This window comes from Gossypium arboreum, chromosome 10, assembly GCF_025698485.1.
Source record: "Gossypium arboreum isolate Shixiya-1 chromosome 10, ASM2569848v2, whole genome shotgun sequence".
Lineage (NCBI taxonomy): Eukaryota > Viridiplantae > Streptophyta > Magnoliopsida > Malvales > Malvaceae > Gossypium > Gossypium arboreum.
The window spans coordinates 130,559,481-130,571,858 of record NC_069079.1 but is presented as its reverse complement, the minus strand read 5'-3'; the positions used below and the strand labels follow the sequence as shown (position 1 = coordinate 130,571,858).

Here is a 12,378-nt window from a genome sequence, read left to right as displayed (position 1 = left end):
TGTAATTGTGTTAATGCCTTTCGATCCTTACGCTTCTTCTCTTCATCTGTTAATGTCGAAGGCATCTTATCTATCCTAGCGGGCATCCTCTAGATCCATCGTGCAAGAATCGCTTGCATCTTAATTTGCCACAACGCAAATCGGTGTTGCGATCCAACAATGAATTTCATACTTCAAAGACGCCATTACCGTGATCGAGATGAATAACCCTAAGCTCGATACCAATTTGTGAAAAATAAAATAGAATAAAATAAATAAAAATAAAGAACACATAAATTTTACGTGGAAACCCTTTCGGAAAAAACCACGCAAAGAGGAGAAGAAAATTCACTATGTCGAAAAATTTTTTTACTCAAATACAAGAGGAATAGACTATGTCTATTTATAGGCTTGCAAAGCCATATTCTAGTAGGATTGAAACACCTTATCCTAATCAATATAAAATAGATGGAGTTTAATAAGGTTTAAAACCTTATTCTAAAATAAAATAAAAGAAGTCTAGTTCTATATGGATTTTACTTTTATTTTATTTTCCATCGTATTTTATTTAAATAAGAATTTGGGTCACTTAATTCTAACAATCGATATGAAGAATTTATTTGAAATAAAATGTAAACATGTCACACTAATAGTGTATGATTCTTTGAAAGGTTAGAATCGATGATGACACATCATTTAAAATATTTAAATGTAAATTCACTTAACATAGTTTCAGATAATATGTTATCATTTGTTATTTTTCAAAAATTTAAAAAACCCAATTTACTAAATTTATAACTTCTGACCATATCTGACCATAAATAAGATGATAATACGTTTTAACGCATTTAAACTCATGTCATTTTACATTAAATACAATACTCATATAATCGAATTATAATTTCCTTTAACCCATCATGATGAGGAAACAATGTGACCCATTGACAAATGGAATTTCAATCTAAAGTTGTGGTACAAAACTACATTTATTCCAGAATAATTAAATTCCATTTAAGCTTCAAACCTATCGTTTTCTCAAAAGGCTTTATTTATTGAAATGAAAAGGACTTGAACACCTTTTTCTAATTATTTAATTTTTTAGCTTTTTTTGTGATGAAAGTATTAAATCATCAGCAGCCATTTTGTGAGGCTCTACGATTGGGACATACCATCAACATAAACTGTGGTCTTAATTAAATGGGCGGTTGGGGTTTGATATTTAATCTTATCCTATTTTTTAAACAATTTTAAATTTCTTTTGTATATAATATGATTTTAGGTATGAAATCATCATTGAAGAATGAACACCTAGCCACCCAAATATTTCTTTACATACATTTTTGGGGCTGATTTATTTGGTCCATTTCTTTTACTAATTTATTTAGAAATGGTAGCACTTTAATTAGTAGATTAACATAAATAAAGTGCATGTTCTCAATTATTAAGTACATACTCTTATAGTCTTAGCTTGTATCCTACTCAATAATAAGATAGATAGAAATTAATAATTTTTTTTTACTTTAATTAGTGGCCATTATCAACCAAACGTAAGTGAAAGATACAATATTTAAAAAAAAAAGTCTTTTTTTTAAGAGAAATATTCGATTGGTATGAATATTGTTGTCAGGAGGATGTGGGTTTTAATGCGTTGAAATATATTATCCTCCTATTTAAGAGTTAGAGAAGGGTTATGGATAATTTTAAATATTGTATAAAAAAAGAAGATATTGATCAAAATTTATAATGAGGTTATTCAAAAAAAAAACTTATATATATAATATCTTTGAAAGAATTTGAAACCCTAGATTAAGACATTGAGAAGAAGCTAAACAAGAGAGAACAACCTTGAGCTTCAAGGTGACCCACCACTTTTTTTGAAACATATTTCATGTTGGAGGACCATGAAATGCAAAAAAATCCTCTCATACAACCCAAATGCTTCAACAACACTCATTGAATCAAAAAAAAAAATCAGAATGTTGAATTAAAAATTGATAGTGATACTGAGTTTAGTGAATGTAATAAAATCGAAAAAAAAAAGAGTTCAAGTTAAATGTTGAATTCAAATTAAATTTATTATCAGTTTATTTTATCGAGAGAAATAAAGAAAGGGTTGTCGAAGTTTAAACCCAAAATCTAATGTTAACCAAGATTTAAGTAAAATAAATTATTTATCGCTACACTTGTGACTAATTACTAAGGAAAATCAATTGCAATTTACTTACACTCCTGACGAGAAAGTAAATCATAGTTAACTCACAACAATAAATAGGGTTGCCACTATGATTCGAACCTACAATGTAAACTTTTAGAATGAATGCTTAATATCATTAAGCTTAATGTTCAAATCAATCCCTCAACTTTAAAATTTTGCAAAGGGTGGGTGAGTGGGGACCAAATTTGCATGTTTACAAACAAATTATATAAATCCAAAAATTATAAAATATGATGATGTCTCTAACCTAAAGGGTTTTTCCAGCATATATATATATATATAAAATGATGAAAGATTCTGAATTTGATTAATATGTTACATTAGATGCCATTATTTTATGTTATCCTTTTACATGTATTACAATGACAGGAATTATTTAAATAAATGAGATTAGGTTAACGAAAGTAAATATTAATAAAATATATCCCAATTAGTCCATCATTATCTTCTAAAAACAATATAGTCTGGATTCCAGATTGTCAGTTTTCTGCATTTCTTTTGCCCTTTTAGGTGAAAATCATTAGCTCATATAAAACCTAATCAAAATTTCGTTAATTAAATAATCAAATAAAATTTGATCATAACGTCAATCGCGAAATTAAAAAATTATTCTAAAAAAATTAAAATGAATCATAAATTATTAGAGATAAATGTAATTTTACTATTATAAAATTAAGCTACTGCCTCTTCCGCCTTCGTCCCTGCATGATGTCAATAAATCCTTGACATTATTGAAAAAAGTGAAGTCTTAAGATTTTAAGCGTAACACTAGAGTTGCTCTCAGGAGACTTTGCTCCCAAAATAAGAATTGTTCTTTTAAATTCTTTTAAAATTATAAAATTTTAATTTAATTCAATGATAAAAATAATTTTATCTCTTTAAATTTCAAATTTAGTTTTATCTCCTTTAAAATTAAAAAGTTAATAGTTTAGTCCTTGTGTTATATTAATTGGAGAATTTAGTATTTATATATATTTTGATTTAATATAATGTGGTATTTTTATTGTGATACTTTAATTATTGAGTCAATCAGTTGAAATAAAATTTTGAATTTAAGAGATAAAAATCATAATTTCATCACTAATTTTAAGAATTGAATTGAATCAGTCAATTTATTAATTAAATTAAAAGTTAATTGAAGTATTAAATTGAAATAAAAAATTAAACCGATTAAGTTATGCATTGATTTAAATCAAGAATTGATACTTTGAATTTTACAGTACTACTTCACCGCCCCACGAGCTAAACATGGTTGATTTCCCAGTTTCTCAACACAGCCAAATTCATGGAACTTTGCTCCAACATTAATGGCAACTGTTCTATACTTGGGATCGGTTCCATCATTGTCGTCTTCTCAATTAATTTCCCTAACAAATATTCTACACAGGTTTCATTCAAAATTTTTCACTCTTAATATATTTTTAATCATTCAAGAAAAATTGTAAACTTTTTAAATTGATATAATAATAAAATTTAACCTTAAATATTTATATATGATTAAATTTATTAAGATTTCATCATTTTAAAATACATAAATTATTGTCGATTGAGTTTTAATTCAATTGAAATGAATATTATTATCAAGATAAATAAATATAAACTCAAATATGTGAAAATATACTATCCTTTATTTATTGGTTAAAGAGAAATCATTTTAAAATAACACAAAAACACTATAATCATTAGCTCTCCCTTCGTTGTTGCAATGGGGCGGTAGCTAAAAATCTTTGGCTCACAAATATGTGGCCAAAATTTAAGCCAACTAAACTAAGGTGTCTCAATAGCCAACCTCATTCCAATGGGTTTTATTCATGTCATTTTCCCATGCCAGAAAACAATTGGTCGGCCATAATTCATTATATTTAAATATCCTGGAAATTAAAATTTCAACAACTAATTTATTCATTTATACTTATCCTACTTGGGATATAAAAAACGGCCCCATTAACTCACCAAAACCATAGAGTTTTCTTCCCTTGGCTTACAAGTTTCATTGTTTATCAGAGCAAGAAAAAGAAGGGAAAATGGAAGGGAAAGAAGAAGATGTTAGATTGGGAGCTAACAAGTTCTCAGAAAGGCAACCTATTGGGACAGCAGCTCAGTCCCAAGATGATAAGGATTACACTGAGCCACCCCCAGCACCCTTGTTTGAGCCTAGTGAGTTGACTTCATGGTCGTTTTACCGAGCTGGAATCGCTGAGTTCGTTGCTACTTTCCTATTCTTGTACATCTCGGTGTTGACTGTGATGGGAGTCCTTAAGGACAAAACCAAGTGTACAACTGTTGGGATTCAAGGGATTGCTTGGGCTTTTGGTGGTATGATCTTTGCTCTTGTTTACTGCACTGCTGGTATCTCAGGTAAACTATATGATCAGCTTTATTCCTTGTTTGTTTCTCAAGAAAATGATAGAAAAGTATAGTATTGATGAGTTATGGTGATGTTATAGGTGGTCATATAAATCCGGCGGTGACATTTGGGCTGTTCTTGGGAAGGAAATTGTCTTTGACAAGGGCAATATTCTACATGGTGATGCAGTGCTTGGGAGCTATATGTGGGGCTGGTGTGGTTAAAGGGTTCATGGGGAAGACAAGGTATGGTGCTTTGGGTGGTGGAGCTAACTCTGTGAATCATGGCTACACCAAGGGAGATGGGCTTGGTGCTGAAATTGTTGGTACCTTTGTTCTTGTTTACACTGTGTTCTCAGCCACTGACGCCAAGCGCAGTGCCAGAGACTCTCACGTCCCTGTAAGTTTCATCAAATGAATGATTGAATTGTTTAAACCATTAAAAACCCAGATTTTTAACCATGACCATGTGTTTGGTAGATTTTGGCACCATTGCCAATTGGGTTCGCAGTGTTCTTGGTACACTTAGCCACCATCCCAATCACAGGAACTGGTATTAACCCAGCTCGTAGCCTTGGTGCGGCCATCATTTTCAACAAGGACAAGGGCTGGGATGACCATGTAAGTCAATTGTTTCACCATTTTTCACTATTATTATTTTTAATCATGAATAATATACTTATCTACTTTGGGTCTGGTTTGATTGCAGTGGATTTTCTGGGTGGGTCCATTCATTGGTGCAGCACTAGCAGCACTTTACCACGTTGTTGTGATCAGAGCCATTCCTTTCAAATCAAAATGATCTACATCAATGGTCATGATCATATGATTTCAAGAAAGTGAAAGTTCCACTCATGCACCCTTTCAGTTTGTTTTTCCATTTTTTTTTGTTTGCATGCCTTTTGTATTTGGATGTAAGAATCTGTAATATATTGCTCCAAATTTAAGTAAAGTCCAATATAAATGTGCTCTCTTTCAAAAAATTTGAAGCATAGTTTAAGGCAGCCTTGAGAAGTTAAACAACAAATGGAACAACTTTGAGGTTGAACTTCAATGGTTGACTCACAATTTTCTTTTTTGAAGTTTAAACTTGTTACAAATCACATGCAAGGACTTCCTTCACCATGGCTAACACCCTCACCAAAAGGATGCACGACATTGAACTTTGATAGACCACCATCTTCACTACATAACCTAATTCACCAAGGAATCCATCCTTTGCTAGGAGAACTATTCCTCCAAGAGTACGCAAGTTAGCTACCATGACAACCTAACCACTCTGACAAGACACTTATCATTGGTCACCCACATACCTTGTATCTTAGTAATATCACATCATTGTGTTAACATAGCTAGGAATAATTGAATATCGAGTTGGCCAATCAGAATGCACCACGTGTAAGGGGCTAACCTATTTATGTACTCCTACGATGACAACCTAACCACTCTGACAAGACACTTATCATTGGTCACCCACATATCTTATATCTTAGTAATAACACATCATGTTGTTGACATAGCTAAGAATAATTGAATATCAAGTTGGCCAATCAGAATGCACCACGTGTAAGGGGCTAACCTCTTCATGTACTCATTTTACTCCTCAACAAGAGGGACCTCTTGTATTTTGGTTCAAGCTTTCACATACCTCTCTTTTCTCTTTCTACAAACTAGAGGTTCCAACTTTCTTTTTTCCTTTTCTAGATTGGCTCCTTCTTCCTCCTACACTCTCATTTTCGGTAGGGGCAATGGTCATATTTCACCAACATATCTATAACACCCCAAACCCGGCCTAGACGTTATCGCCGAATCTACGATGTCACATTAAAGTGTATTTTGAAATTCATCGTTCTGTTTGAAAAGTTCATACTTTACTAAATCCCTCGTAGAGATCTTTTTGCAAAACTTTTAAGTATCTTGATTGTTGTTAAGAATTCAAGTAGGTTTAGCAAGAGTTTAATTGTTTAAGATTGTTATTACATTTTAAAATTAAAGTTTGTTGCGGAAAGATATGTTGTAATAGCGTGGTGTTTTGAAAACATTTATCTTTTTGAAAATCTGCGACTTATTACTAGCAAATATAAATCAAAATAGTAAAACCCCACACCAAAGTAAAATTTTAAAGAGGCCTTATTACATAACAAAACCAAAATTAAATAGCTTGAGGATTAAAAGTTTTTAAACAATAGCAATAGCTGTTGCGTGGCCTCCATCGAGTCCCTCGCAGCACCGACCCACCTAAGGATTACCTGCACAGGGAACAGAAGGGCGAGTTTATGAAAACTTAGTGTGTAATCCCTTATTAAGCAAACAATCAGTCACACCATAGACAAATACAGTTTGGGCCGAAGCCCATTTTAGTAACAGTCCAATAACAGTTATGGCCTTAGCCCAATACTGATGTCGATGGCGAGTGTGGGCCTTAGCCCATTACAAGAATAAAGAATGTAAATGCAATCAAAAGTCCTACCCATCCATCCTCTACACTCCACTCCGTCTAGCCATACACTCCATGTGGGGATAAAATCGACCCACCTATCCTTACACTCCAAAATATAGTACCGGTTGCGACACTAAACAGTATTTGCAACAGAGCTGCCAGTACAATACACTTCCTCCAAATATATCAAACCCATCCCCCATGCAATGTGTCATGTCATATTATCATACGTGTATGCAACATGTCATGCTCAAATACAGTATAACATATCATAGGGGTATATCAGTCATTTTACCTCTTAGGGGTATAACAGTCATTTCATTAGTATGAGGTCCAAGTATACTTATCGACCCAACAGCAGGTCCACAATCGTCTCAGGCGACCCGTGCAACCATAATGGTCAAATAGTGAAAATGGTCTCAAAACCTATAACACGGCCCATGTGGGCCATACACCCATGTGGCCCAATAAGCCCAACATGGCCTTGGCCGTGCAAACTACACAGCCTAGCCCAATAATCTCCACATGCCCGTGGGGCCCACATGGCCATTTCTGCCCAATGTGGCCTAAACCGGCCTAAGCCCATGAAATCGCTCATGGTGGCCTTTACTGTCAAACGCCCACGTTTTATGCGTTTGGATCACCACACGAGTGAGCGTACACTCGTGTAGCGTTAATAGTCATACGTTTCCAGCTTTTGCTGATCTATACTAATAGCAGTGTGATTACACACCTTAAACGAAGATGCGCAAGTAGCCCACGAGCCCAAAGCCTACATTCAACCAAAATACTCCATTTAATCAATAACAATAGGATTAACATCCCTTCTTATACTTTATCACAACCAACTCACTAACACTTGCCTTTACTGAACTAATAAAGATTCCACCCTTAAACCGATACACGAACCCGATTACAAACTCCTTTAGAGATACCTACGTTTCAAACGAACATATAACTAACATAATACACATACATAAATTTAACCAATCGCACAACCACTTACCGAAATTGTAGAACCGAAACTAGGGAAGGGAAGTAATCAGTTTACAATTCCCCAAAAATGCCACTACAACAAGGCAGAACTAGCGCAATCACTCTACTAACAATCGCCAACCAGAGAAGAAAGTGTTAAAAGAGAACTACAGATTCGGCAGAAAGGGAAAAAAATGGTGAACAAAAACAAAATCAAAATAGCAGCACTTACCACCAAGATCAACAGAGAATAAGCACAAGAAAGAGTCGGCATACAAAGGATAAATGTAAGAGCAATATTCAGCCAACAAAGAGTAAATTGCACTTGAGAGAAGAAGGAAGAAGAAAAGGAAAGACTTGATCACTCCAGGCTAAATCGAAATGATTTGAGAGATAGGAAAGCAATAGGTGTTCGGCCAAAAGAGAAGCCGTTTGAGAAAAGATATGAGGGAGAAGAAAAATCTCAAGCAACTAGGACTGAAAGGTACTTTCAAAAACACAACTCGGCTTCAGAAACAAAAGAAAAGAACCTCGATTGAAAAAACCCGAAAGAAAGGAAAATAGAGAGGAAAGTAACAAAAGAAACAATAGCTAACAAAAGTGGGAATAAAAAACCACACAATTTCGGCACCCACAAGCCTATGACCGAATTAGCATAATGGGGCAAAAATAAAATTTTGTACAAGCTAAGGCTTGAACTCAGGACTTCTCCAACACTCCTCAAGACACTCAACCACTGAAGCAGACATGTATTTATGCAACAAAACATACAAAAATTGTTGCTTAGATTTTTAGAGCGTTACAATATCTTCAAGTTATTTTTCTGCCCCGGGAAAATCTTTCCAACAACATCAATGCCCCTATGCATCCAACTTTCTCCACATGATTTTAAACCTTCGCTTGTTTGAAGGTCCAAACATAAGTTAACTCTTCAAAACTTGTTAGAACTCTTCTCTTCCAAATAATAGCATTAATTTATGAAGGGCAATTGTCCCTTTAACCTTTAATAAAAAACTTTTTTTAAGGTGTAGGTATCGTTGACGAGCATTTTTCGAGAGTGGATTAGGGTTAGTCGTATACATATCACTCGATGGTAACACCTACCTTTTGAGGAAATGAAAGTTCCTAACAAAGTAGTGGTAGACTAGGATATACGACAAGGGATTGTATAAAACTGTGATTTCATGTCATCCCTATCCCTTTCCAATAAGAGAATGAAAAATCAGATTTTTCCTCTTGAAAAATTTCAAATTCAACTAAAAATGTTAAAAATTAGGAGGAAAAATCTAATTTTTCATTCTCCTATTGGAAAAGGATAAGGATGATGTGGAATCACAGTTTCATACAATCCTTTCTCAGAATATTCTTTTCCTTCGTTAAATGCATGTTACTCTTAGTGTTATCCAACATGACCTGACAACCTTTATGTGCCATGAAGAATACAAACCCTATCTAATACCTTCCACTAATGGGAGACATAATATAAATCTTCCAGAACACTCCCACCAAAAGTTATTCACCTCACCATTAACAATAAAGGAAATATGTTATAAGATCCTACCACAAGGTCCCCACTAACTACCCCATGCAATTCCATAAGAGCTCAAAACCTTCACAAAAAAATGGATGCAAGGAAGATGGAATCCAGCCTCAAACATGTATAATGGTATAAAAAGGCTAGCTTACGTTTACCCTTTATGAACATCATACTCAAAGTTTTCTCCTTGGTTGGAATCAAAAATTCATATTGGTAGTTGTCCAATTGCAAACCACAACATTTTAATAACACCCTCATCTCCTCCATTGTGTGCACTCAAAATTGTCAATACTGACAAATATGTCAATTGACTTCTTCTTCCTACTACCTTTCTTCTTAACAATATGCTTATACCTATTATCGTTGACCATTCTACAAAGTAAAGAATCTCAAAAACTCCCAACATTAAAACAAATAAAGAAACTAAAGAATCAAAAAAGGAAAGTGAAAAAGAAACTCACATCGAAGAACCAATAAGGTAAAATTGTTACCTTATTTCCAAAAGAACCTAGCTAACCTCCATTTGTCAAATACATAAATTACATGCATGTTTCTCAAAATACTATTGCTAAACACATCACTTGTGTACATATTTCTCAAGAAACCATTGCAATACCAATACAAGAATTGCCTTGTCTCCTACATTTTATCATCATCCTAAAAATGCACACGACTCAAGCAATGTCTTAAATAGTGCGTCCTTAGATCACTCTTAATCATCAAGTTAACACTTAAGTCATCTGTTACAAAGTTTGAAATTTAAAAATTTGAAAATTATGAATATTTGTACTCTGCATTGATGAAAATGTCCCACAAAAATGGGTAAGTAATATTTGCCTTACATGCATTCATGTATCAAGGAAGGCCATTTTGCAACCTTTTTTTCGACTAGGGAAAATTGTTATATATACCTTGTTAAGGCCTCATTCTCCACGACTGACTCCCTCGCCAAAAAGGTGAATGACACTGAACTCCATTAGACCACCACCTTCGTCGTCTGACCTAGTTCGCCATGTCCTCATCCTTCACCAATAGAACTATTCCACAAGGTTATTAGGAGTAGATAAGTTAGCTACCCCTGATAGCCTAACCACTCTAACAACCCACCTATCACTTATCATCCATGCACCTTGCAATTTAAAAACATCAGATCATCTTGTTGACCTAACAATTAACCATTGAATGACAAGTCGACCAATCAAAACACGCCACATGGTAAGGGGGCCAACCTATTCATATACTCCTCTTACTCCTCGATGATGGGGAACCTCTCTCTCATTTTTGGTTCAAGTTCTCAACTTCTCTCTCCTCGTCTTCTCCAAGCCTTCCTTTCATCGGTTCTTCATTCCTCTATAACCAGCTTCAACATCTTTACTTTGCAACTCTCCGCCTATAGGGTGAATCACTACATCTACCTCTATCATATTTTCTCTTTCCACAAAACTCATGTCGAAGAACCATGCAATATGGCTCCCCCTATTATTGTGTTGGAACCATAGTATCCAATTGCAATTATGATGTCACAATTGTAGACATTACATTAACACGTAATAATTAATGTGAACATGATTCTTTTTTTTTTTTGAAAATCATATTTTCTTTTAAGACAATATAGTTATACATTTGAAATTTAGTCCCTTCACTTTTCAAATTATAAAATGCAACTCTAATTGTTAACATCGTTAAAAATTCTTTTGTTAAATTTAGATTCATTACAACATCATTTTTTGTTACATGATTACCAAATGAATATTTTGTTTATCCTAAAATGTCAAACCAGTGAATTTAGCTTAAAATTTTTAATGGTGCTAAAAATAGACTTAAATAGTGATTGAATTCCTCGAAATAAAAGTAGAGAGACTAAATTTCAAATCTAGGAAAATTTTGTTTATTTTAAAAAATTTTATGATTTTTAATTTATGATTTTATTTTCTATAATTTTAAGAAATTTTGAATTTTTTTATGTTTTATAGTTTTTAATTTTTTTAATATAACATTTCTTTTTATTAAAAAGTTTCATATATTAGAATTTGATTAATTCAAACACATGTATTCAAACATATGGATTGAATTTGAAAGTTATGATATTAATTTTCTTACATATTTTCAAATTTCAAATATAATATATATATATATATATATTCAAACATATGAATTGATTTTCAAACTATGATTTATGATATTAATTTTCTTAGGCATTTTCAAAATTAAAGTGTTCTATTAACAAGTGTTGGTTGTAATGGTAAGGGACATTGCTCTTTGAAGGAGAGAAATACAGGTTTAAACTTTGAAAATAATATTGTTGAAAAAAACAATCACGAATAAAGACTAAAATGCATTTTTACTATTTTAATAGCTCATACCTTTCCAATTTTTAAAGGACTAAATTAAAATTTATCTTTTATCTTTTTTGGGGCAAAGTGTAATTTAACTATTTATCAACTTAAAATTATATAAAATTAAAAAAACTAAAAATTAAATTTATATTTTAAGAGGGTCAAGGCCCCTTCTAGCCCCCTTCCTCCACCTCTGATCATAAACCTTAAATATAAACTCTAAAATGAAGATAACTTTTCTCTTTTCATTCTTGATTATAAATCTTGATTATAAACCTTAAATATAAACTATAAGATGATAATAATGATGCCTCTAACCTAAAGGTTTTGCCAGCTTTTATATATATATATATATATATATATATGTAATGATGAAAGCTGAAAGATTCTGAATATGATTAATATGTTACATTAGTCATTAGAAGCCATTATTTTAGAATGACAAAATTAAACAAACAAGATTAGGTTAAGGAAATTAATTATAAATAAATTCCCAATTACTCCATCATTATCTTCCAAAAACAGTATAGCCTGGATTACAGATTCTCAC

The 12,378-nt window shown here is 32.7% G+C and overlaps 1 protein-coding gene across 1 annotated transcript; it reads left to right on the top strand.

Moving 5' to 3' along the window:
• Nucleotides 1–3,866: 3,866 nt before the first annotated feature.
• LOC108487398 (probable aquaporin PIP-type 7a) lies at nt 3,867–5,594 on the top strand. The gene is made up of 4 exons (XM_017791729.2): nt 3,867–4,552; nt 4,642–4,940; nt 5,021–5,161; nt 5,250–5,594. Exons 1-4 carry the CDS (start codon nt 4,219–4,221, stop codon nt 5,340–5,342), a joined length of 867 nt encoding a protein of 288 aa, XP_017647218.1. The 5' UTR covers nt 3,867–4,218; the 3' UTR covers nt 5,343–5,594.
• The last annotated feature ends 6,784 nt before the right edge of the window (nt 5,595–12,378 follow it).

What these genes read in the sequence shown, in the direction of transcription:
- LOC108487398 (XM_017791729.2), top strand. Translation starts at nt 4,219, where the DNA reads ATGGAAGGGAAAGAAGAAGATGTTAGATTGGGAGCTAACAAGTTCTCA. An exon ending in CTGCACTGCTGGTATCTCAG is followed by an intron (nt 4,553 to 4,641) that starts GTAAACTATATG and finishes GTGATGTTATAG; the next exon opens with GTGGTCATATAAATCCGGCG. An exon ending in ACAAGGGCTGGGATGACCAT is followed by an intron (nt 5,162 to 5,249) that starts GTAAGTCAATTG and finishes GTTTGATTGCAG; the next exon opens with TGGATTTTCTGGGTGGGTCC.